Genomic DNA, 27861 nt, shown 5'->3' on the forward strand with positions numbered 1-27861 from the left:
TAGAGGCTAACTAATTTTTCTTCTTTAGACAAAATTTACACAATAGAAGTAATATTTTGATCAATGTCTTCCTTTTCATGTTATAATAATTAAATGAACATTTTGACCTTCTCTTTTCTTTTAATTGAGTTTTAAATTTGGTCATTTTTAAGAATGTTTTGATCTTCTTTTGCTATTATAATTTAGCCTTTAACATAAATAGTTAGAGATATTTCTTTACCATTTTAGTTTTAAAATGATAACTCAGAGCTATTTCTTCTTTTAAATAATGTAACTTAAAACTTGATATACATTTCTTCTTTTGGTATTATAATGTAGACTTTAGAATAAATATTTTGACACCTATTTATTTTTTTTGATATTGTACTTAAATCTTTATAAAAAAGATATTTAGAGTTATATCTTCATTTGGTGTAATTTAGTTTTAAATGAATAGTATTTATTTTATTATGTGGTATAACTTATACAACAAAATGATACATTACCTATTTCTTCTTTAAGATGGTATAACTTAGACAACAAAATGATACATTAGACCTATTACTTCTTTTAGATGGTATAACTTAGACAACAAAATGATACATTAGACCTATTTCTTCTTTTAGATGGTATAACTTAGACAACAAAATGATACATTAGACCTATTTCGTCTTTAAGATGGTATAACTTAGACAACAAAATGATACATTAGACCTATTTCTTCTTTAAGATGGTATAACTTAAACAACAAAATGATACATATTAGACCTATTTCTTCTTTAAGATGGTATAACTTTGACAACAAAATGATACATTACCAATTTCTTCTTTAAGATGGTATAACTTATACAACAAAATGATACATTACCTATTTCTTCATTAAGATGGTATAACTTAGACAACAAAATGATACATTACCAATTTCTTCTTTAAGATGGTATAACTTTGACAACAAAATTATACATTACCAATTTCTTCTTTAAGATGGTATAACTTTGACAACAAAATGATACATTACCTATTTCGTCTTTAAGATGGTATAACTTATACAACAAAATGATACATTAGACCTATATCTTCTTTAAGATGGTATAACTATACAAAACAAATGATACATTAGACCTATTTCGTCTTTAAGATGGTATAACTTAGACAACAAAATGATACATTAGACCTATTTCGTCTTTAAGATGGTATAACTTAGACAACAAAATGATGCATTAGATCTATTACTTCTTTTAGATGGTATAACTTATACAACAAAATGATAAATTAGACCTATTTCGTCTTTAACATGGTATAACCTAGACAACAAAATGATACATTAGAACTATTTCGTCTTTAACATGGTATAACTTAGACAACAAAATGATACATTAGACCTATTTGGTCTTTAACATGGTATAACTTATACAACAAAATGATACATTAGACCTGTATCTTCTTTTAGATGGTATAACTTAGACAACAAAATGATACATATTAGACCTATTTCTTCTTTAAGATGGTATAACTTAGACATCATTACCAATTTCTTCTTTAAGATGGTATAACTTATACAAAACAAATGATACATTAGACCTATTTCGTCTTTAAGATGGTATAACTTAGACAACAAAATGATGCATTAGACCTATTACTTCTTTTAGATGGTATAACTTAGAAAATAGAATGACAAGTTTGAGGTTAAGTTTAAGCTTTTTTTACAGTGGATGTATAATAGTTCTACTATTCTACATAGTTCCTCCTGTTATTTCACAAGGCTGTGTCCAAGAAGGTATGTATGCCTAAAATCATTTGCGATTTATTTTTCATTGTTATATTAAGGGTGAAACTTTGCCACCAGACCAGAAGCAAAATTGAAGTAATATTTTAAATACAAAAAAATTGAAAAAATCAAAACTCATTTATAATAATTAACGATGCCGGAAATAGTGTTCATAAAGGAAAATCAATTTTTCTATTTTTTTTTCAAGTATTATTTTCGTTCTTGAATCGAGAAATCAGTATTTCGAGTTTTTCAAAAATAGATTTATTTATTATTAAAAAAGCTAGTTTTTTAATACTTTAAAACTCTGTGTTTAAAAGCGGAAATGAAGCTATTTGTTCTGACAAATTTTTTTTGGCTTACGTTAAAGTTTCCCCTACGGTCCTACCCCAACATTAAAGTTTCCCCTACAGTCCTCTCCAACATTAAAGTTTCCCCTAGCTACGATCCTACTCCAACATTAAAGTTTCCCCTACGATCCTACCCCAACATTAAAGTTTCCCCTACAGTCCTACCCCAAAATTAAAGTTTCCCCTACGGTCCTACCCAACGTTGATGTTTCCCCTACGGTCCAACCCCAACGTTAAAGTTTCCTCTACGGTCCTACCCCAACGCCCCCTTCCCATTTACTTTCTCTACCTCCCAGGGTCTCAAGGCTTTTTTCATATATTTGTACGAGTTAAAGAAGAAATTATGTGATATTATGTTTTTCTGTAACATTTACTCTTTGTCATATATTTTTTTTTCGTAACAGAAAATTGTCATTTTGGTTTAAAAGTACAATTTATTCTTTTCAAAAGTTAATCAATATTGACGGATGTAATTGTACATCCAAAAACGTCGATATCGACGGCTGTCCATGGCTCCAAATTGTAAAAAAAAAAATTGTTTTAGCCAATTCTGAAGAGGGAAAATGCTCTCGCCCATAATGTGTGAAAATTAAGTATAATTTTCCATATTCTTCTCTTAATTCCCAAAATATTAAGGTACTACTGGAGCCATAATATCCTATATTCCAATGTCTGGTGCCTATGGTCAAGAGAATATAACTGATGAGGTAAGCTATTATTTTCCAAATAATTCCCCAATTCTAAAGATGCAAATAATAATTTAAGTTATATATTCGAATTTCCGTGCTTAACCATATAAAGGCAGGTGGGGGNTTAGATTTGTTAAAAAGTTTAGGGGCTACTTTAGATTTGTTAAAAAGTTTAGGGGCTACTTTAGATTTGTTAAAAAGTTTAGGGGCTACTTTAGATTTGTTAAAAAGTTTAGGGGCTACTTTAGATTTGTTAAAAAGTTTAGGGGCTACTTTAGATTTGTTAAAAGTTTAGGGACTACTTTAGATTTGTTAAAAAGACTGAAGGAACTCTTTACTGCCCTGTACCCTAATACAGCCTATTTATTAAATTTTTTTTTCACAAAAAAACCCTTTAAACTTTTTTCCTTTAAAGAAACAAATTTTAAAGGTGATAGTGTCAAAAATTAGAGTACTAGGGCAAAAAAAACAGTTCCACTTCCCCCTATACTTTTGGATTAAAATAAGAAATACAAATTCTAAATATTCTGGTTCTAGGTTTGCTCTGCAAGTTGCGGCTATGCCCCTGAAGCAGTTGGCTATGGTAAGCAAAAATATTCTAAAGGACTGTTCATGTATAGGTTAAAGTAACCTTTTTGAAAGATTAAAAAAACGATTCACAACGGTACCCTTTAAATATTTATATCAGCAACATTGAGAATTAGATATTATCGTCTCTACCGTCAAACATAAAGGATTTGAGTCTATGCCACAAACTGAAATTTTATAATCACCATATCCTTTCAAGCTGATAATCCTTTGCTATTTCAAACTTATATTACTCGACATTGAGTTGACAAGATATAGATGGGATTAGAAAAGATATAGATGGGATTAAAACAGATGGGATTAGAAAAGATATAGATGGGATTATAAAAGATATAGATGGGATTAAAACAGATGGGATTAGAAAAGATGGGATTAGAAAAGATATAGATGGAATTAGAAAAGATATAAATGGGATTAGAAAAGATATTGATGGGATTTTACAATCTGAGTTTCTGACAAAGACTCACTATAGCTGCACGTACTAACTATTATAATCTTGTATGTTTTCAATCATAATTTCTCTTATTAAAGAGCTAAATTAAGAAGGATAAAAATGTTTAATGTTCACGGATAAATTTTCTTTTCTAATACTTAATGTGTGTAAAATTAACACTATAGAGGATCTACGAGGTCTAAAAGTAGAACCAATAATTTCGAAAAAAAGTCTCCATCCGGCTAGTTAGCAGTACTTTCTATCTAGAAAATTGTTATAAATTCTGAAGATATTTTATCTATATCTCTGCTGCATAACTTTGCAATCCACATCTATAGAAAAAAAACGATTATACCGGGTGGTGAATAAGGCACTTTTAAAATGGAGGTTTATTAGAAATCACGTCGACACTCGACACTCGACAGATGGACATCGTTTTCAGGTTCGTTTCTTGAACATTTAAAGTTTTGTTTTGCTATAAAGGTGCTCTAAATGAATCTGATCAAAGACATTAACAAATACAATTTACCAAAACGATTAAAAACGATTTTGCTGATCATTTTAAACAGAAAGTCTTTGGAAAGAGTTTTATAAAGTAAACACAACTTTTAAAAGTAAAAACCTCAAATGTTTTAAAACCATGGTCATTCCCTGCAGTTTTATTTTAAAGGAACACCATTAAGGAACATTGATTTCTGTAATTAATGTAATCATTGAAACCTTTGAAACTAAACTGATTTCAATTACAGGCTTAATTATAAGATTTATATTCGGTGACATGGAAACGCCTTAACACGGAAACGCCTCAAAATATCGGACTCATAAAACTAGTTTAATGTCGTCTTCTCTCATTAAAAAAATATTTTAACAATTATTTTACCATTAACTTAGGGTAAGTTAGGTTGCGCCGCAGGCTACGGAGGGGGCCGAGTGCTGCGGCTATGATGGGCTAGGGGGCCGAGCGCTGCGACTAGGACAGGCTAGGGGGGGTGCGCTGCAGCTAGAACAAGCTAGGAGGCCGAGCGCTGCGGCCATGGCTGTGAAAATCTTTAGAATATAGTCTTTTTAATTTTAAGTTGAGAGAAGACAACATTAAATTAGTTTTATGATTCTGTTTTTCGAGGCATTTCCGTGTTAAGGCGTTTCCATGTCACCTTTATATTCAAGAATTACAAAAATAAGTGAATTATTGCGCGAAATTTGTTCAACCCCCTCCCCCCCCACTGGCAAAAAATCCCCCCACTGGAATTTTTTGCAGGGAATTGAGTGAAATTTATTTAAAAACCTTGAGTAGCTGGGGGTGGAAAGTGGACTATTCTGCCAACGTTAAAAATGTTAATTGTTCAGCTATGTACAATGTACAATGTACATTCATTTTCACTTTAGAGTTGAAAATGTTAATTGTTCAGCTATGTAAAATGTACAATGTACATTCATTTTCACTTTACAGTTGAAAAAACCTTACAATTGTGTAAGAGCATACTTACTGCAGGATGAATGTACAGGGTGTCCCACTAAACATGACAATAGGAAGACGACTTGAAAGTCGTCTTTGATATTTGAATTTATTTGTGACATTTAGTCTTATATCTACTTTAACATGTATGATTCTTGAAACAATTATCACATAATTCTCCTAGCCCTGGCATTTCCAAAAAGTGGTCTGCGTTTTTTGTGCTTTCAATATTACCGGAGGTATAAAGAGTTTGGTTCAGATTTCAATTTTGTTAAATAAAAGCAAAATTGTCGATATCTGAACGAAATTCTTCATATCTCCAGCAATATTGAAAGCACAAAAAAGGCAGACCACATTTTGGAAATGGAAGGACAAGGGAAATTTTGTGATTATTTTCTCTAGAAATGTACTTCTAAAATTAGGTTGACAAATAAACGCAGCAAATTATATCAAAAATCAAGACGACATTCAAGTCGTCCCGCATACTGTCATGTTTCGTGGGAAGATGATATTATATCAATATTTAAGTGTATTTGATGCTATTTTAACTCTGAGTCTTGAAGTAGTAATCTGTTCCAGAGTTTTAGACTTCAGACACTTATTACATCACTAATCTAAGTGAAATGGGTCTGTTTCAGCTTCGCAATTTCGGTGTCTCATGCTCATTGGACTTTTTAAAGCTATAACAATTGATTCTAAAAGTCGCCCTGCTATTTTAAAGTGTTCTAGTCTGCACTTTAGATATTTATTTTTAATTATCTTAAATCAGGAATGACGGGAGAAGGCATATGTATGTGTTTACCTCAGCTTATGATTAACAGTTTCAGCCCTGCTACCGGGTAAGTGACATTACTCTGTAAACCATGGTGATGTCAGTGCTGTAACATATCATTATATACAATATATATCTTAGATTGTGTTAGGTATTTTCCAAAAGGAATTTTCCCTAGGGCGACTTCCCAAGTGGCAATTTTCAAATTGTGAAATTTCCCAAAGATTAGTTTAGGCCTTCTGAGGCGACGCAGGCTGCAACATAGCCGTACGCTGTGGCTAGGATGGGCTGGGGGCCGAGCGAAACGGATAGAACAGACTTGGGTAGTTGCCACTGTGGAAAATTTTACGGTTGGGAAGTTGCCATTTGGGAAAATAGCCTTAGCATGGCAATGGAGATGGAATTTAAAAACAAATTTAAAAAAAAAGAATTTAAGAAAAAAATATTTTGAGGGGTAACTGATTTGCCAGATAGAGCTAACATATAAATAGATATATGAGCGAAGAGCTTTTTTATATACATAAAAAACATTCCAAAGCAACCCTCAATATAATCGAGCTTGTTTTTGACCCGAAGCTTCGACAATATAATATTCCCACCTAAATCTAGTGCATTATTATTACCTTCCTTTAACACTAAACAGTTTTTTTAACCTAGCACTCTCATTTTTGACATTATCACCTTGCCTTTTTAACTTTAAAGGACAAGTAATTCAACAGATTTTTTTTGTAAATTTTCTTTTTTATGCAGTACAGGGTGGTCAATATTCCAGTATGTGTAAAAAAAATATAAAAATAGCCCTTAATTTTTTTAAGCTAGAAATCTAAAAACTACAATTTCAAAAAGGCCTTGGAAAATGAATGTAGAAACATATCTCACAAAGCTTAATATTTGTCAAAAAAAAAAATATTTTTTTTTCAAACCTTCTTTGCACCCAAGCTATTAAGTAAGCGGTTTAATTTTTTTTCTACAATGTGCTGGCCTTGAAAAATTGGGCAATGCATCTGAATTGCAAGGGTGTAACCCTATACCTAAACTCTAAGTTTTTTATATATGAGGACTATAAAATAGACTTAGACCCTCAGAACTTTAAGGGGTTAATCTCATCTTTTCCAACGGGGAATTAACCGATCCTTTGATCCCCAATGATAAATAGCTAGTTATTTCTATTGTTTTTAAAATAACCGTGATTTTGTTTTCTGGAGTCTAACCAACTTAAGATAAAACAAATCTTAGAATTTCACTTTTGACTTCTATAATGATATAAATAACAACTATTAGTAAGCATCCCTAGTCTCTTTTTCTTAAATCTTTAAACGATAACAATGAAAAACTAAGATTTTAGATTTTAGGGACAATTCTGAATTCAGAGCCATCATTAACTTTGTTTCAGACTTATTAACGTATATTGGATACAATTAAACCAAAATATAGTTGTTGTAGAACATATGATTATGCTTATTAACGTATATTGGATACAATTAAACCAAAATATAATTGTTGTAGAACATGTGATTATGCTTATTAACGTATATTGGATACAATTAAACCAAGACATAATTGTTGTAGAACATATGATTATGCTTATTAATGTATATTGGATACAATTAAACCTAAATATAATTGTTGTAGAACATGTGGTTATGCTTGTCCAAAGAATCCAGCTCAGATTTGCGGCAGCTACACTGAAAGGTAAAACTTATGCTTCAATTTTGAGAATTAAATATTTTTTTCAATGTTCAAAACTCTTGTAAAATGTATAAAAATGTTGAAAAAATGTATAAAAATGTTGAAAAAATGTATAAAAATGTTGAAAAAATGTATAAAAATGTTGAAAAATGTCAAAGATATTAAAAAATTAACAATTTTGACAGGTAAAACCCGGATTCTCGACAAATCTGATAATCCTTGAACACCCAAGATTTCAAAATAATTTTTTTTAAAGATATATTGCAATTTTCAAATTCAATCTTAAATTCTTAAATATTCTTTGTCTTCAGTTTATTTCATTTTTTATCCATACAAAAGCATTTAAATTGTGTTAACAAATTTCAACATTGATTCTTTTAAAACTCTGGTCATAAAGTTGATTTCAAACTCGAAATAGAATTTTTGATGAATAGGCCGCAGCCGTTTTCTAATCAGTTTTTTTTGAAGAACCTTTGTAAAACATCTTGCTTTATGACAACGTACTGTATATTTGTATAAACATAATATACATATAATTTATGTAACATGTTGTCTTCCTATTCAACAGTTTTTGGACAAATTTTGAAAATAATCAAAAATTACTTTAAAATATTATTTTTAGCAACATAAGTTCCGAGGTGGTGACTGCCAATAACTCCATCTTCTGGAACTCTGTAATCCCTCCGCTGAATGCTGTCAGCTTCGATCTTAAATCTACATTTACTGCACCAAATATTGTGGTGAGAATACCTATATTTACTGCACCAAATATTGTGGTGAGAATACCTACATTTACTGCACCAAATATTGTGGTGAGAATACCTACATTTACTGCACCAAATATTGTGGTGAGAATACCTATATTTACTGCACCAAATATTGTGGTGAGAATACCTATATTTACTGCACCAAATATTGTGGTGAGAATACCTATATTTACTGCACCAAATATTGTGGTGAGAATACCTATATTTGGTAATATTACTTCGTCTAAACGCGATATTCTCCATACTAAACTTCTGACCTAGTAACGCTAGGACAGGCTCTTGGGCCGAGCGCTGCGTCAACGTTATCAAATTTACAAAGTGATAGCCGATATATGAGGTTAGATATAGGTAAAGACAACTTCTGGACCAAGAACTGCGACTAAGACAGGCTAATTGACAAAGTGATAGCCAAAGCCAATCTGTGGGATTAGATTAGAAGGGGTCAATTTCTGGGCCAACATCCTCGCCCTACGGCGCCATGACAAACTCCTGAAAGACAAACTCCTGAAAGACAAACTCCTGAAAAGACAAACTTCTGAAAGACAAACTCCTGACGAGACAAACTCCGGACGAGACAAACTCCTGAAATTAAAACTTCTGAAATACAAACTCCATAATATCAAATTTAAAAAAAATGTTTCACAATTTATAGTGTCATAACTTAACCTAACCCATGGCCGCAGCGCTCGGCCCCCTAATCAGGAGTTTGTCTTGTCAGGAGTTTGTCTTTCCGGAGTTTGTCTTTCAGGAGTTTGTCTTTCAGGAGTTTGTCATGGCACCCGCCCTACATCTCCGACATCGGCACATATAGATGGTTAAAATGTTTCCTGGGGTGCACATGATGCATTATGTTAATTTTTTCCATGTGTCGGACATTTTTTAGCAAATAGGCTGGGATGAAGTTTCAAAAGCGAAAATTTGTTCGAACTGGAGACTCTAGCATTAACTACTGGCAGGGGCATACATAAGAAATGGTACGGGGGGACCTTACATTTTTTTCTAGGAGGAGGCATGCAGCAATAGAGTCTCCGGCGAACGAAGATTTTCTTGTAAAAATGCGAACATGTTCGTTCGTATTTTGCGAAAATACTTTCGCAAAACAAATTTCATGAAAAATAATATTGCGAAAAAAATTCTGCGAAAACCACAAGTGTTCTAGCTGCAACAAATAATTGCGCCAAAAAACTTTTTGCGAACATTGACGTTTTTTCTTAAAACAGATAAAGGCAACATTTTGCGAAAAAAAGTGAAAATTCGCGAAAATTATAAATTGGACCTTTTATCGCAGGGAACCCTACTCAGCACCCGCTGGGGCCTGAAAACCCCCTGAAAACCAAAAATTTCACTGCTCCAGTGGAGGGGAGGTGGGTTTGCATTTCCCTTCACCCCTGCTTAGGTCTCTAACTATAATTCTTTATTAGACGTTTATTTTTGAACGTTTCTTTTTTGTTTAGACTGTTGCGTTGTCAAATGTTAGCACTGGAGGCGCGGCGGCAAATATATCATTCGCCATTAATGAAGATACAATCGGTAATTTTTAGACATGTACAGGGTGTCCCAAAAGACTATGGAAATTGTCTTTGTGAATGATTTTTTTAAAATTGTTTTATAAGTAAGAATGTAATGTTCCTTTCGTTTACTGTATTTTACGTTTTTTTAAAGTTACCGTTGTTAAGGATCTTAAATTTATTAACAGCGTTAACAGAAGATTTTCTGCTGTTAGCAGTTATTTTTTTTGCAATTAACTGCATTAGCCTTTCAGGAATTGCGATAAAGTGCTAAAAATTTTCTTTAACTGTTTGTGAAATCAGTGAATGCCGATAATGGATGTTTGTTGCATTAACGGCTTTAACGGTTTGCCAAAACTCCAAAACTTCCACAAAAAAACGTTTACAGATTATCGAATTGGATTTTCGGTAAAAGTCATCTTTAAATTTCAAAAATCTTTAAAATGGGTGGAGGGGGACTGAAGACAACATTAAAAAACATCAAAATACAATTAATTTTTTTTTGCAAGTTTCATGCAATTTTAGCCAAAAATAAAGAACGAAAGTTGCAGTTATTTGAAAATCCATTAATTTCGTTTCCGTTTTTAAAATGATTTAAAAATTAACAGATTTTGCTTATTGTTAACGGACTTGTTCCTTAATTTTCTAATAACTCCATTTCTATAGTTCAAATTGTTTAAATCATGTGAATGTTCACAAATTATATGCAGTAGAGTACATTAATACAGTATGTTCCCTAGACTATCCATTTCAATTTAGAATTTTTTAAAGCTGTTAAACTTTGTTAAACTTTATAAAATTAATTTGGTGAATAAAAAAATCATTTGACTTTTAGTTATAACAGAAAATCAACGTTTGTAAAGTGAAAGGCATAGAGTCTATGTGAAATGATCATTGGTGAATTATGAAACCAGCCTATATTTCATAATTTGAATTTTAGATTTTCTATAAAATGATGTTCCAGGGCCCAAAAGGTTATATAGCACAAATATGTGAAGTACACCTGCACTATGGAAACAGTACAACAAAATGGCCATTTTACACTTTTTTCTAGAAAATTCCACTCGAATATATATTTTATTCTCTTTGTAAAGAAGTATAAATGATATTTTTTAAGGAAAATATTCAATCTTTAGATAGAATTGTGCACTGTTTTCCTAAATATGGCAAAACATCGCATAATAGCGCAAGGTCATTTTAAATACTTATCTGCGAATATGGAGGCATGAAGACCATTTTGCGGGGCTCATGGCGTTCCTGCACCCCCTCCCTTGTGTGAGAGAGCATACTTTAAACTATTTATCTTTGAAGGTGGAGGTTTATCAAGTAATGCAGTAAATATTGTACTAAACCAACCAGGAGATGTTGTTGTGACTGGTAAGTATTCATGTATTAAAGAAACAGTAAACGGAATTTAAAATGGCCGGCCCTCCATATAAAACTTAATTTATATCTAGAATATGTGTTGAATTTTTGATCAGACGAAGGCTTCAAGAGTACGTTGTAAATCAAACATAATATTTGAAATTGTGTCGACAGAACCTTGAGCTTAATTGTTAAAAAGCATAGTTTTAATGAGATTCAATAACACCCATAATTATAGTTAATAATATCCTGAAATAAATTCTATTTTAAATGGCACAAACTGTTTGTAGATTTTACATTTTACAGATTTATCTAAAATAAAAATTTGGGAAATCTCATCAGAAAAAAAATTATGACTTCTTTCCATTATTTCTGAAAGACACTTTAGTGGAGTATATGGAAATATTCAGGTTTAAATAAAAAATCATGGCATATCTAATTTACGCATGGATCACAAGGCTTTGTAGGATATTGTTGTGAATCAGACATACCAATCTTTTATTAAAGATTTGTATTTATATTGTCCTTTTATAAAAGTGTTTTAATTAGATATTACTATTATAGTTCGAGCGGAAAACTCTGACGGAGTACGTGTCAGCCAATCCAAAGTTGCATTAGGAATAAATAATGATAGAGAAAATTTTTAAAATCTTATTTCTCATTAAAATTGATTAATTTTCTTTTTTTAATTGTATTTTTAAAACCATACATTGCATGGCATATAATTGTTAAATTTCTTGTTATTGCAATAACTCTTATTTTCCTTTTCTGGAAAAATTAATGATATCATTAAAATTGTCTGAATTAAGAACCTTTATAAATTCCAACTTTGGTTAAGATAAAAATAATAGAAAATCTGTATTATCATTTTGCATCAACCGATTATTATCAAATTTAGTTACAATGCCGCCGCTAACTAAAACAATTTTGTGTGACGTTGTTGCAAGGTAATTTAATTATTATATTAATAATCAGTGATACAATGTTGGAATTTGTCTGAAGCTTATTTTGTTAAGAAAAGAACAATGAAAAGTTATTGAGACAGATACGATATTTTGTAGTTTTGTTAATACCGGGATAAGCTGAAAAGTTTTTCCGACTAAACTTACAAATTTCTTCAAAAAAAAAATTATTTGTGACAATCACATGATTAACTAATAGAATTGACATGAAAATTTGAGTTTTTGACATAATTATTATGACTAAAAAGGCATTCTACTTATTTGTGAAAGCCTTGGAAGAATTTTTACTTATTAAGCGTGTTTATAATTTTCAGTGATGAGGAGGACTATTTTTGTTCCTACAGTGTTAAATATTCTTCTGGGCCTATCACTGCTGGATTCGCATCTACAGTAGATTATCTTACTCCAGGCAACTTAAAAACATACTATACCATCCAAAATGATAATTTCCTTTTATATGTGATGTATACACTAGCTTGGGAACCCAGCGCTGTCAGTGTTTGTATAAAATGCCTTCTTTTTGAGCGAAAATTTTATGTTTTTTTAAAAAGAAAATGGTATTGAAGGTTTTAAAAGCTAGTTTTTGTACATTTTCTTTACACTTTTCAGATTATTAAATGCCTTTTTTTCGAAATTAGAAAATGTAAATACTTTCAAACTAGAGGTTTTTGCAGTAGTGAGCTTTGAAATTCCAAAACGAGAATATAAAATTTCAACTTTTATTTTCAAACTCTGGTATTGGCGGTAGTGAGATTTCAAAATCCAAAATAAAAAATTTCAACTTTTATTTTCAAACTCTGGTATTGGCGGTAGTGAGATTTCACTTTGGATTTTGAAATCTCACTACCGCCAATACCACAGTTTGAAAATAAAAGTTGAAATTTTTTATTTTGGATTTTGAAATCTCAATACCGCCAATACCAGAGTTTGAAAATAAAAGTTGAAATTTTATATTCTCATTTTGGATTTTGAAATCTCACTACCGCCAATACCACAGTTTGAAAATAAAAATTGAAATTTTATATTCTCATTTTGGATTTTCAAATCTCACTTTTTATTTTTTTCATGAATCTAACTACCTTAGAACTTGACACTATATACTTTTATTTTATAAAACTGGGGCATTTTATATCTACAGGCGCTGTCAAGGTTACTAAAAAGTTACTCCCGCCGTTTACCCGCACTTGAACGATTTTACCGGGAAACTAAATTTTCGCTATTGAAGTCGACCCACTCAACTTAGAATCTTAAACCAATCTAAGAACACCTCCGTGCCCCGTGGGTCTCCCGTGTTCCCCAAACAAATCACCAGGCAAATGGATCCATGGGTTCCTGAGTTGTGATCGGACAAACAAACAAAATCCGCAATTTTCAGTTCTAATATAATTTTTACGGAAAAATTGTTTTTTGATGGTTCTTAAGTTTTCAACTGAACAGCATATATATTTAATACTTTAGAATATACCAAAAAGAAAGGAACTAGAGAATTTTAAGAATTTTTTCCTGAAAAATTATACCAGAACTGAAAATTGCAAATTTTCTAATTACGATTTTCTAAGATTCTGTGATTCAATCTTTTTAAAATTTTAGATTTCGATAGAAACAATTTATTTACACATTTTTGTTTTCTGAACTTTTAATTTTGAGAGAAAAAAAAGTTCGCAGATTTTTTTTGGGCCATTGAAGTATCAAAAAATTACAAATATTCAAAATATATTGAAAAAAAAAACACAATACAGGAGAGTTGTAAAAAAAGGTACAATTTTGCACGTCAAACCATGCAGTTTTGTAGAAAAAAAGATCGTTTACTCAGAATTATGTTTAACAATATTTTATATAAATCAAACAATATATCATAAATTGATCCATATATTCTTTTAGAATCACTAAAATTTCTCTAGAAAACTATAATTATTTTACTGCTGAAAATTATCGTTTCTCTTAAAAAAAACCAAAACTTTCGTAAGAAACATATTTAATACTAATCTGATTTTATGTTCCTTACAGCAAAATAAGATCAATTTTCATTATATATGCTATTCTATAACATTTTTATGAATCGACCGTTTTCATTATAATCCCGAGAAGGACAAAAGAAAAATTTTATTTCTTCAAACAATGCCAAACAATCTATACCCTACAATAAATTTGAATTTACGAATACGAATATTTGTTTATTTAGGTGCAAACTATGAATATTTGTTTGTTTAGATGTAAACTATAAATATTTGTTCGTATAGGTGCAAACTATGAATATTGGTTTGTTTAGGTGAAAACTATGAATATTTGTTTGTTTAGGTGCAAACTATAAATATTTGTTTGTTTAGGTGCAAACTATGAATATTTGTTTGTTTAGGTGCAAACTATGAATATTTGCTTGTTTAGGTGCAAACTATGAATATTTGTTTGTTTTGGTGCAAACTATGAATATTTGTTTGTTTAGATGCAAACTATAAATATTTGTTTGTTTAGGTGCAAACTATAAATATTTGTTTGTTTAAATGTAAACAATAAATATTTGTTTGTTTCGGTGCAAGCTATGAATATTTGTTTGTTTAGGTGCAAAATACGAATATTTGATTGTTTAAATGTAAACTATGAATATTTGTTTGTATAGGTGTGAACTATGAATATTTGTTTGTTTAGGTGTAAACAATGAATATTTGTTCAATTAGGTGCAAACTATAAATATTTGTTCACTTAGGTGCAAACTATGAATATTTGTTTGTTTAGGTGCAAACTACGAATATTTGTTTATTTAAATATAAACTATGAATATTTGTTTGTTTAGGTGCAAGCTATGAATATTTGTTTATTTGGGAGCAAACTATGAATATTTGTTTGTTTAGGTGCAAACTATAAATATTTGTTTGTTTAGGTGCAAACTATGAATATTTGTTTGTTTAGATGCAAACTGTGAATATTTGTTCACTTAGGTGCAAACTATGAATATTTGTTCACTTAGGTGCAAACTATGAATATTTGTTTGTTTAGGTGAAAGCTATGAATACTTGTTTATTTGGTAGCAAACTATGAATATTTGTTTGTTTAGGTGTAAACTATGAATATTTGTTTGTTTAGGTGCAAGTTATAAATATTTGTTTGTTTAGGTGTAAACTATGAATATTTGTTTGTACAGGTGCAAACTATGAATATTTGTTCGTTTAGGTGTAAACTATGATTTTGTGTTTGTTTAGGTGCAAACTATGAATATTTGTTTGTTTAGGTGCAAAATATAAATAATTGTTTGTTTAGGTGTAAACTATGAATATTTGTTTGTTTAGGTGCAAGCTATGAATATTTGTTTGTTTAGGTGTAAACTATGAATATTTGTTCGTTTAGGTGCAAACTATGAATATTTGTTTGTTTAGGTGCAAACTATGAATATTTGTTTGTTTAGGTGCAAACTATGAATATTTGTTTGTTTAGGTGCAAACTATGAATATTATGGGAATACTCCTCAATATGCTGATCCACTGGTTGCGTTCCAGGTTCCATTTAGAGACTTTTATAACCTTATAAACTTTATATAAAATATGACAAATTATATCACTTGCCTCAATTGTCTAAACTCTATATCTTAGCAACCTGGTTGGACTGCAGAATTATAACCAGAAAATACAGGAATAGAAAGATGAAATTTAGATTTATGTCATGACTTTAAATGGTCAAATTAACGTGAGAGGAAGACACAGCAATTGTGCGCTGTAAATTAACCCAAAAAGATTAAAATAACAATAAAAACCATAATTATAAATGATAATGATAAAAATAAATAGTGACAAAAATTGTCGTCTTACTATTCCATCGTTATCTGGTTCTTATTGTAAAATAATTAATAGGTTGACATTTCAAAGATCTTCAGATTGCAAAGTTTTCAGGATTGTAAACTTTGAGTTAGATATCAGTTCAAACATGTTTATTGTTTAGAGCAGTAGTGTGACCAGAACTCTAGTATTTGGCAAACGAGTTGAGGAAGAAACTGTCGTCACAGAAATTCGTGGATACTCTACAGCCAGCGGTTCCATCAAAATAAAAGTATAACTTATTATTACAGGGTGTCCCAACAAGCATATAAATTCAGCCATGATTTTGTGATCGTCTTTCTAAGGATTCTAATGATTATAAGTATTGTGATTCTTACCAAGAAAAATGTATTCAGTGGAATGTTTCATTTATTTAAATACTTTGCTTGTCTGAATGGCTTGTCTTTTTGTTTGTAACCGATAAACATCAAAACAGCTGAACTGATCGGGCCCAGATTTTGTGTTGGATTTCATATGATCCCTCGGAATCCTCATGTCTGCAGCCTTTTAGATTTATGTAAATGTTTTTAAATCCACGAACTTTTTTCTCTTATTGTTTGTTTTTTGTACAAAGAGAAGATGGTCACAGATAGAACGACAATTATTAGTTAAAATAGCGGATGGGCCCTAAAGGATTTAGTCTGTGATAATTCCTGCATTAAATAAATCAGCTCTTTTTATCATTAACATCAATCTTATTATTACTTAAATAAGGTAGCCTTCAACGATGTTCTTGAAATTGTATATTGTCACCCTGTATACAATTTTCCTAGATCGATAGTCCATTTTATTAAGAACTGAAGACCCGGCGTTGCCCGTGGAAAAAAACAAAAAAGTATTTAAAAAAATAAAAACATTTTGGCTATATATATATATTTAACTATAAAGCAATAATCAGAACAGCTTCTCAGTTTTCATATTTATTAATACGAATTGTTTCAGATCTCTCGATCCTCATCAGTCAATAAACATGGGTTAACACATTATACATATATTTATATATACGAATGTCTTGTTTTATTATATAGATAACGATTACGATAAGATATCTCCATGCATTACATTCCGTTTTAATAAAATATGATATTCTGATTTGCCAAAAAAAAATCTGCCTGCGTTATGAAAAAAATGATTAATCAAGATTCAAGCTTAAAGGGACAGTAAAGGAAAACTGAAAGGGGGTATAGGCTGAAAGCTAATCACTTTAGCTCTTGATCTTGACCCATGAAAGTCATATCTGATGTTCCTGTCTCGAGAAATTGATATAAAACTGTGTCAAATCTATACGAAAATTAATATATATACAATTTTGTATAAAAGTAGTGGGTTTAAACAGATCATATTCAGCAAATAAGCAACCAATCTGAAAACGATGATATCCCAGAGAAAGCTAATTGACTGCTCTGCCATTGGTGATAGTTCTGGTCACGTGATTTAAGTTTCAGATTTTCAAAATTTTACATATATGAATTTTCGCATAATTTTAACAAAGTTTTATATCAGTTTCTCGAGACAGGAACATCAGATAAAACTTTCATGAGTCGCGATCAAGAGCTAAAGTGATTAGCTTTCAGCCTATACCCCCTTTTATTTTTCCTTTACTGTCCCTTTAACGAAATGATCAAGTCGACAGAAGACATTTAGTAATGAATAGATTAGGCAGAAAATTAAGAGAGATTTGTTCAAGATTTTACTTGCTGAATTTTTATTTGAAATTGATATTAAAAAGAAAGAAAAAAATCAAGTTGACTTTTAATGTCAAATTTTTCATTTTTTCATTATGTCATATAAAATCATAAAATAATGAAGGCCCTCTATGCGTGCCTCCCCAGGGTAAGAATCCAGGGGGGGGGCATTTGCACTGTTTAATAAATATAGTAATATAAGTCGTCTTTTCTTTAAGTCTAAAAGTGTTTATATTTTAAGATCATATCTAACAGCAATTATCTTCAAAGTAACCAAGTAAATTATTTATCCGAGATAAATCCTATTTTTCGTTTATTTAATTATTATCTGTTTAGAGATTTACACCTGATTGTGACGGGAACCCATTTGAAGCTAGGTTTAGAGGAAGATGCGAAATTGACTTGCCTTACACAGAGAAAAGGGTAATTTTTCTTATCTTTCTATCTTTCTATCTATATATCTATCCTTATTGTAAGCGTTTTAAAGGGAGTGACTGGAAATGTCTGGTAGTTGAATTGAGAACGTAGTATTTTGGAGAGATTTTTTAGCAATCGTTTAAGATCTATGAAACGTTTTTATTTTGCATATTTGCCCAAATTCAATCTTTACTTCATTAATTGTTAATTTTTGAGGGATAATTTTGAGAATCGGGTTTAAAATATTTTTCAATAGCGACGACGAAAAATATGGTAAAATTCTACAGTCAACTAATGCGTTGTTTGGGAACAGGTTGAGAAAATTAAAGTTAACTATTATCATCAAAAATAAAAATCTTATTCAGTTATTGGTCTGCGTAATGTTTTATTGTTTACAAACATTTTCTGTAGATTTCCTTGAAATTTGCGAATTTGAAGAAATCTACGAACAAATTCATAAAGAAAAAGAAAGTTAATATAATGATGAATGAGAAACAATTGATTCTAACATTAATTTATAGAGAACATTTTTTTCAGAAATAAGTCCCTAAACATCTTATTAACTTATTGTGGACTTTTTTTACATTATTTGTCGCCGTTGTTTAATAAATTTAAAAAATCGATTCTTAACAAGTAACCACCAAAATGGATGTTTTTGAACATTGGCTTTGCACTCAAAATCATTTATTATACATCATTAAAACGTTTTATTGCTATTATACATTTATATATATGTGAACAATATATAAATATTTGCACGTTTGTTTGCCTGTGATATTATGTGTATTTTTAGCAATAAATATATCGTATTTAGACTACAACCATATTGACCGACGAGATAGATTGTAAGCCAGATTACGTGTTTGTAGCTGCTGAAGTCACCTGCAGGTATAAAGTTAGAAATTCTTTAGCATTTTTATACACATTTTATGAACTTATTAAGTTCAATATTTGTGTCCAACAAATTATAAATATATTTTTATTGTTAAAATTTTCTACTCGGGTTTCAGGTTTTTTTACATATTTTTTTTTGTTCCTGACTAATCAATTTTTATTTCAGAGATCCTGCCTGCTCAATCTCATGTTCTGAATTAGGTTATAACTCAAATTTGTTCATAAAGATTATAACAAAAATTCTAGAGTAAAGAAATAATTGATTCTATTATTAAGTGCTTCAGAAATTTATATTGAAAAACGAGTTCCTAAACAACTATTTAGTTTAGTGTAGAACTTTTGTAACATTTCTCCTCCAGAATGGACGAGTAGGATTTTAAAGATTGAGTTTGCACTCTTGTAAGGTATTTAAACTGAGTATGCAATGTTGTGGACAAATTTTTTAGGATTCCATGAGACATAAAAACGTTTCCACGATGTATAATTACTGAGTTTGAGCGCTAAGTCGCGTTCAAAAGAATGGATTTGGATGGGCACGTTTTCAGAATCGGGTTTTTTAAATTATTAAATAACGACAACAAAAAACATAGTAAAAACTCGAGAGTAAACCATGTAGATGTTTAGGAACATATTTTTAGGGGAAATTTGTCAATAAATCGAAGTTAGAATTAATCATTTCCTTTTTCATCATTATATTGAATTTCTTATTTTCTATGAATTTCAAATACTTCAAATGTCGTCTTTTTGATAAAAATTCCAGAAAATCTGCAGAAAATCTGTGTGATTAAAGAGAAATTATAGAAACTAATAATAGAATAGGATTACTTATTTTCGTTAATTTTCATTTTCTCAACCTGTTCCTAAACAACTAATTAGTTTACTGTAGAATTTTGTTTACATTTTTTTGTCGTCGTTTTTTAATAATTGAAAAAAAAACAATTTTAAAAACGTATCCACCCAAAAGTACCATTTTAAACGTCGACATTATGCTCAAACTCAGGGTTTACATATCTTTAAAAAGTTTTATATGTCTCAAATGAATCCCTAAAGAATTTGTCCACATTACTGCATGCTCAGTTTAACTACTTTACGTAGACGGTCTGTCCCTTTAAGCATATATTTCAATTTTAAAGGACGATTTAAAAAATTTAAAAAAATTTTCTTCCATTTTTTAAAAAGTTCTTTCATAAATATCCATAAATTTCATAATTGTTCGTAAATAAATATAACTTGAGATCATCCTAATCCTTATAATACTTTTCAGAAACCCCAAACTACTCGAAGTTGGTTGGAGTTGGTGGGGTCGTAAACACTATTCCTCAAGGCACAGATTCAACAGATTCAAAAGGAATGAGTCTTTGTCACAAACTCTAATTTTCCTATCACTATTTCTTGCAACCTGGATGTTGTTGACCTTACATATTTTAAACTTGTAATCCTACTAGATCCTACTAGATCCTACTAGATCAAATACTTAAGTTTGAAATATCAAAGGTTTACACCATCAGGTTATAAAGATATAGGCATTATAATATTTGAGTTTGAAATATCAAAGGTTTACACCATCAGGTAATAAAGATATAGGCATTATAATATTTGAGTTTGAAATATCAAAGGTTTACACCATCAGGTTATTAAGATATAGGCATTATAATATTTGAGTTTGTGTCAAGATTCAATTCCTTTGCACTAATCTTATCAGAGGTTAAAACTTGTGTGTCGGGATCAAGTGTCGATCTCCGTAAGGATTAATCTAATTCCTCATCCATATCCCGTGGACAGAGGTATTACGGTTGTTAATCGTTTTTGAAAACGATCGTTAAACGATAATTTTTTTGTTTAGTTTTTTGATCGTTTTCGAAAAAATCGACCCACTCGTTTAGAACGATTAACGATCGTTTTTGAAAACGATCGTCTTTATAAAAACGATCAGCGATAGTTTTTTTATACGATCAAGTAAATGTAAGACATTTTGAAAGTAAGATTAAGTAATTTCGTTCAATTTAAAGTTATTTGTTCAAGGTTAATCTTTATAATAAAGCTCTTCGCGCTCATTTACATATTTATATATATGTTAGCTAGCCTATGGCTGTCCACACGGCTGGACCAAATAGGGTGAATTTTTTTGTGGGAACCCATGGATACCTTGGTGGTAACATGGCCAAATTTTTGTTTCAAAATTGAATAATTTTTTTCCTCTCAAAATTTTAATTTGTTAAAAAATATTTTTTTTAAATTTCACGGGCAATGTCAGGCACTTCAGCAAGTAGTATATAGTACCAATCCTATTTATTGAAAAAGAGAATTAAACCAATAAATCTGTTTCTGTTGAACTTGTATTTCCAGGTTACTTCTCAATAATTCTAACTGAGGATTTACGGTTTACTGTTTATCCTGGAGACTATCTTGGTTTTGAAGGAGACACTATAGCTGTCAGGTTAAATAAGTCTTATATTAGCTATTATACGGCGATTATATCAATAAAATAAAGATCACTTTCCATTTCCATTTAAAATATTTCACTTGTGACGGTTATGAAAGTTGTCTTCTACGAAAGAATCCTCCGCGGCAGCTAGAAGACTAGGGGAAGTTTTTGAGAGCCATCATATATTTCTCCAAGTATTTTACAATGTACATTAGATTAAACATAAAGTTAGTTATTCTGAGACTCTCTGGTCGTTGTTTAGTCGACCGCAAAACACTTTAATTACTTGTAAACTTGCAATTCGAAAAAAAACTCAATAACTTAAATAAAAAAAGCTGTCTTCATAATATTGTTATAATCGCCACTCATCCTTAAAATAGGATAAAAATAACAGACTAAAGTATTAAGAAATATTGGGCACTAGCAGTAGCAGCCTAGGAGCTCTAGCGCTGCTGATCTTGCAAACAACAATTAACTGTATATTTAGTGATGAAACGGATACGACCCTTGCTGATATTGAACTATCTGCTGATGGTTCGATGGTGTCCATTCTACAAAAATCCTATTTACAAATTGTGACAGAAAGGTACAAAATAAATATTTTATTTTTCAAAAATTCTTCGCAAAAACGTGGAGGAGGAAAAATACATTTAACCAATCTGATGTGTATTTGATATTGATTTAAAGCAAAAAGATTTACTTGGCCGGTAGCTTGTATATTATTTGGTTAAATTGGTTCTTGTCCAGGATATCATACATGTCGTCTTTTCATGTACATCGGACTATTTGAAATCATAACTTGAGTCGTCTTTCTGTCTTACAGTTATATGTGTCACTCTAAATATTTTACAGGACATTTTTATTTAACACTTATAACATAGGTTAAATTTCAATATTTTAAATATTTTTTGGGACAAAATTCAATAATGTCTTTTTGTTTGTTAAGGATGAACTTTTATGATCTACCAAACCGATGTGCAAGCACAGAAATTGCAACTACCCTTACTTTTTCGACGAATGATGTAAGAACATACATATATATAGATATTATAAACATACAAAACTTAAACTTCAAACAGAAACGTAATCAATCAGATCCAGACATAATCAGACTTAAGAGAAAACTGAACAGAACTTACTATTGTATTTTAGGATTTTTGTCTCACATTTATATCTTTGCAACCCTTTGTCGTTTACCTTTAACCCTAAAAAGGCTGAGAGGGGCGTTCGGCGCCCCCCCCACCCCCCCCCCAGCAGGAATAGGGTTAAAAATGCAAGTAGAAACATGTGTCACACTTTCATATTTGCTTAAAACGAAAAAAACATTTTTTTATTTTTTTTTTTTACCTTTTTTAGGCATTTTATTCCACCCTCCCTGGCAGTCAAACTATTACAGTCATCAGTCTATTTTTTTCTTTATAGGGTTAATATTCAAACTGTATATTATATGAATATCAAAAACTAATAAAGATATTTTAACATCTCTGTAGCACGGCTCAGTATAGTTTTAGAATTTCCTCCTGTCCTCATTAAAAGATAATATTTGGTCGATACAATAATTAGATTTGAAAATGACAGTTTGTGTCAAGTATTTAGCTCCTGGGTTACCCATACAGAAAGAACCATTAATGACGACATAAAAATCATTAAATATATAAAGATCATCTGAAGGGTTAAATTACCGCTGTTAATGACATTAATACTGATTTGGTAAAGAAAGGCACATTAATTATAGCAGTCGTTTCTGAAATCGCATCCTTTCTTGGTAACCCTGTATATACTGATAATACTGATAATTCATTTAAACGTGCTAATACGATATTTGTAGGGAACAAACACTAAAACAAACCTGACAAACTGTCAATATCCGATTGAAGGTCTTCTTCCAATGATTTCCTTCTCAATTACAACGGTTCCCGCAGATATTGATGTAAACGATGTAAATGCAGTTTACTACGCCAGGGTAAGCGAGATTAATAAAACTCTTGAATAAGAAGAAGACTTTTAAAATTAATTTTTTTAAACACAGTTTACAGACATATTTTTATTTATACTTTTAAGCTATTGATAACAACATTAAAATCACAAAATATTGATTAGTTTCGTTTTCCTAATTAATAGTTTTTAAGTCTGGCCTCTTCGATTATTAGATTACACAGAGAGAACTAAAAAGGTCGTCGTTGTCTTAGTTTTAAAACTTTGTACTGGTAACAAAATTGTAACTAAAAAACAGTAGAATAATTATAGTTTTTTTTTATTCTTTTAAAAGAGAAATATAGCAACAACTTTTGTAATTTGTAATAATAACTAATAAAATGTTCAGGGCTCATTCTCAAGAAAAAATCTGTTTAAAATTACATAAATCCTCGAGATTTGATAATAATAAGATTTAAAGAAGATGAATAATATAATTCAACTGTTTTCCTGTTACCACTGTAACCTCTTTTTTTAGCCATAATCCACATACATGTTTACTCAGCTAAATTTTACAATAAATTATTCTTATTTATAATAAGATTATAACAAATGAAATTACTGATTAAAATTCTTCAAATTGCACAACTTTGACATTTTATTCAATCTGTAAAATTTTAATTCAAATTGACAACTTATTTTGTTTTGTGTTGTGATATTACATGCAATTTAGTTTAACATTGGTCACTTAGTCCAAACAAAAATTACACCGGAAAAATGTGAAATAAGTGTAGCCTTTAACAATTTTAAAGAAAAGGTGTTTGATTTAAGGTTGATGATGTTGTTACCCTGGATTCCACAATAACCAAGGGGTGGCCTGTATACTATACTGTTTCTTGGGGAGATGGAACTCCAGACGACGTTCTTCATGAAAACGGTAAAATACAAACTAAAATACGACTTCTAGAAGAAAATCTCCTAAAGAAATATCCCTGGGAGACGGTCCTGAAAAAATCAAAGTAGACAAATTCCTGAAAGAAAACTCCAAAGGGAACCTTCAAAAAAATCTTGAAAGACGCTACGATCTACTACAGATTAACTAAGAGATAAACACCTGAAAAACTTCTCGAAAGAAAATCACCTAAAATCTTCTAAAAATTTATCTCCTGAATAACAACTGTCCAATACATGAACTTCTGAACTACAATCTTTGAAATACGAACTTAGGAAAGACAAACATCTATAAAACAAACTCCTAAAGACAATCTCCTCAAAAAAGTTCTTAAAAAGACAATTTATAATATAGAAATATATACTTGAAATAAAAACTCTGTAAAAACAAACTCTTGATAGTAATTACTGGACCAACATTTTTTGTATTATAAATACAACATTTTTGTGAAATGACATCCGGCCATGTGGCTAAATCAACAATTGGATTCTAAGTTTAAAATTTCAATAACAAGAACAACAACAAGAAAAGCAACAACAACAACAACAAAAACAACAACAACAACAACAGCAACAACAACAACAGCAACACCAACAACAACAACAACAACAACAACAACAACAACAAAAACAGCAACAACAACAAAAACAACAAAGTACTTTTTCAAATGGGATATGGTGTGGGTGTGGTTGAATAGACGGTCCCTGCATGAACGGCACTATTGTTTCAAGTTGATTGAGTACAAAAAATAAACTTCATGCGTTTAACTTTACAATTGCGAACAAATTATTTAGATTAGACATGGTAAACTTTGTCGGAATAAAATTTGAAAAACAATCTTTTTTTGAAAATACTCCCGAAAAAACTCCCGATTTTTTTTCTATTTAGGAACGAATGCAAAACCACAGACATTTACTCACAACTTTGAAAGTGAGGGTAACTATACAGGTTAGTCCATTTCTTTAAATATTTTTAGAAATTAAGAAATCGTTGATTTTATTTTTATATTTGAGCCTCAGCCTTAATGAACAACACATCATGGTTAGATCCAAAACAGAATTGTTATATTTCAAAGCAAATAACATTTTGATCGTAATAGCGATCTTATAGAAAAAAATAGAAATCACGACCTTAATTTGTTCAGAATTGCAAAAAGAAATGATAGGTATGTGAATCGGAATTTTGAAATGATTTCTTCCGTTCGTTATTATCAACAAAATGTTTTTTCTAGCAGTCTAAAAATAGTGTTTTTTTGCTATTCTACTGACAAAATAAACGTTTTAAATGACAAAGTCAGACGAAATTACTGGCAAGATTTTGTGACCTCGTAGCTTGCCTCCTTTAGTTTTCATTTTAGTTTCGCATATACCGGAAATATTAAATTTGCCTCAAAATTGAAGAGAGGAGCTATAATTGCCATGAATTTGATTCTATATGACATTCAATATAGTCTCGCCTTAACTTGTTGTATAAAACGTTCTGGGTCAACCAAATATTCGGTACTTTAGACAGGATGGGTCAACCACAAACTGGGTACGTTAGACGGGCTGGGTCAATCACTAGATGGGCTGGGTCAACCAAATACTGGGTGCGCTAGACAGGCTGGGTCAACCACATACTGGGTATGCTAGACAGGCTGGGTCAACCACATGAACCACATACTGGGTACATTATACGGGCTGGGTCAACAACATACTGGGTACGCTAGACTGGTTGGGTCAACCACATACTGGGTACGCTAGACAGGCTGGTACAAGTAAACACTACACCAAGCAATTATGCAAATTTTAAATTTATGTATGTGAAAAATATGTTATTTAGTGAATATAACTGCATATAACCTGCACAGTGAAGATTATGGTATAGTGGGATATAAACCGAACACCACAAGGTTAATATTTTAATTTTAATTTTGCTTTTCAATTGCTGCAATTTAACATTTCATATTGTTTTACTCCAGAATTCATAACAAATGTATGTCAATAATTAAAAAGTAAACTGTTTGCCCGTCTTCTATTTTTATATTTTTCTCTTTAAAAAAAATATTAAAACAAAAACAAAAATTCGCGGATCTTATAAAAAAATCGTGAATATTCAAAATTTAATGAAATCGAATTTTGATGGAGGATAATTTTTGAAATTTTGATCATACATAAACCTTCCCTGTCATGTGAGGTCCCATTGAACACGCACAAACAGACAAACACCCAAACACGTATATTTATAAAAAATTTTCTTTATTTTTTTTGCTTTACTTTATAGATGCATACCATAATACGTTCACTATTGCAATGAATTGTTGTTAGGACCCTGTATATCCAGTACCCTGTCAAGGAATGGATTATTGAAATAGATCCAAACTGGTTGGACTCTGACGGAGGTATGTGTTGACTGTTCTGTAAGCTCTAAATTTCGAAATAAAAAAATGCTCATTTGGCAGCGATAATTAGATACAACTTTTGTTGCTAAATTAATTGACAGCCATCCATGTTTTACAGCCAAATTCCCATTTCGAAAGAAATTGAGTCTTTCCCACAAACTCAAATTTTCTAATTTCTATTTCTTTGCAACCTGATTATGTAAAATTTTGATTTTCAATCTTAAATTAATTAATCTAACACAAAATAGACAAAATAGCCTAATTGTGACAGGATTAATTAGTTATTATTTAGCTTATGTCGCTCAGCTTGTTTATCCTGACAACACACCCTGGCCAACTGCAGCCAGCTACTGGTGTGATTGGGGGGTTGGACTTCCACCAGTAACTTCAGGAATATTTTCTTTTGTTGATAATGTATAGAACAAATACTGCAAAGGACAAATAATGTGTAGGAAAAATAATGTGTAGGACAAATAATGTGTAGGACAAATAATGTTTAGAACAAATACTGCAAAGGACAAATAATGTGTAGGACAAACAACATGTAGGACAAATAATATGTTGGACAAATAATGTGTAGGACAAATAATGTGTAGTACTAATAATGTGAAGGACAAATACCGTATAGGACACATAATGCGTAGGACAAACGGTATATAGAACAAATGATTTGAAGGACAAATGATGTGTAGGACAAATGATGTGTAGGACAAATAATGTGTAGGGCAATAAATGTGCAGGAAAAATAATGTGTATGTAGGACAAATAATATGTAGATCAAATTATATGTAGGACAAATAATGTGTAGATCAAAAAATATGAAGGTCGTAAGACATATAATATCTAGGACAAATACTGTGTAGGACAAATGATGTAAAGGACAAAAGGAAGTGTAGGAGAAATCCTTGGAAGAACAATTACTATAGGACAAACAATGTGTAGGACAAATAATGTGTAGGGCAATAAATGTGCAGGAAAAATAAGAATAAGGACAAATAATGTACAGGACAAACGGTATATAGAACAAATGATGTGTAGGACAAATGATGTAAAATACAAAAA

The 27861-nt window shown here is 30.6% G+C and overlaps 1 protein-coding gene across 1 annotated transcript; it reads left to right on the forward strand.

The window, feature by feature from the left end:
• The first annotated feature begins 1632 nt into the window (after window positions 1-1632).
• On the forward strand, window positions 1633-27229 carry LOC111700141 (uncharacterized). Its single transcript, XM_023470961.1, has 26 exons — window positions 1633-1756; window positions 2734-2804; window positions 3324-3369; window positions 6033-6102; window positions 7668-7727; window positions 8347-8464; window positions 9946-10021; window positions 11311-11376; window positions 11929-11982; window positions 12263-12311; window positions 12641-12735; window positions 15756-15817; window positions 16257-16364; window positions 18154-18240; window positions 19049-19122; window positions 19295-19329; window positions 20393-20452; window positions 21475-21565; window positions 22041-22139; window positions 22500-22575; window positions 23382-23516; window positions 24299-24404; window positions 25308-25367; window positions 26241-26310; window positions 26726-26799; window positions 27092-27229. Exons 1-26 carry the CDS (start codon window positions 1651-1653, stop codon window positions 27217-27219), a joined length of 2076 nt encoding a protein of 691 aa, XP_023326729.1. The 5' UTR covers window positions 1633-1650; the 3' UTR covers window positions 27220-27229.
• Window positions 27230-27861: the final 632 nt, after the last annotated feature.

This window comes from Eurytemora carolleeae, unplaced genomic scaffold (genome assembly GCF_000591075.1).
Source record: "Eurytemora carolleeae unplaced genomic scaffold, Eaff_2.0 scaffold370, whole genome shotgun sequence".
In the NCBI taxonomy this organism is placed as follows: Eukaryota; Metazoa; Arthropoda; class Copepoda; order Calanoida; family Temoridae; genus Eurytemora; species Eurytemora carolleeae.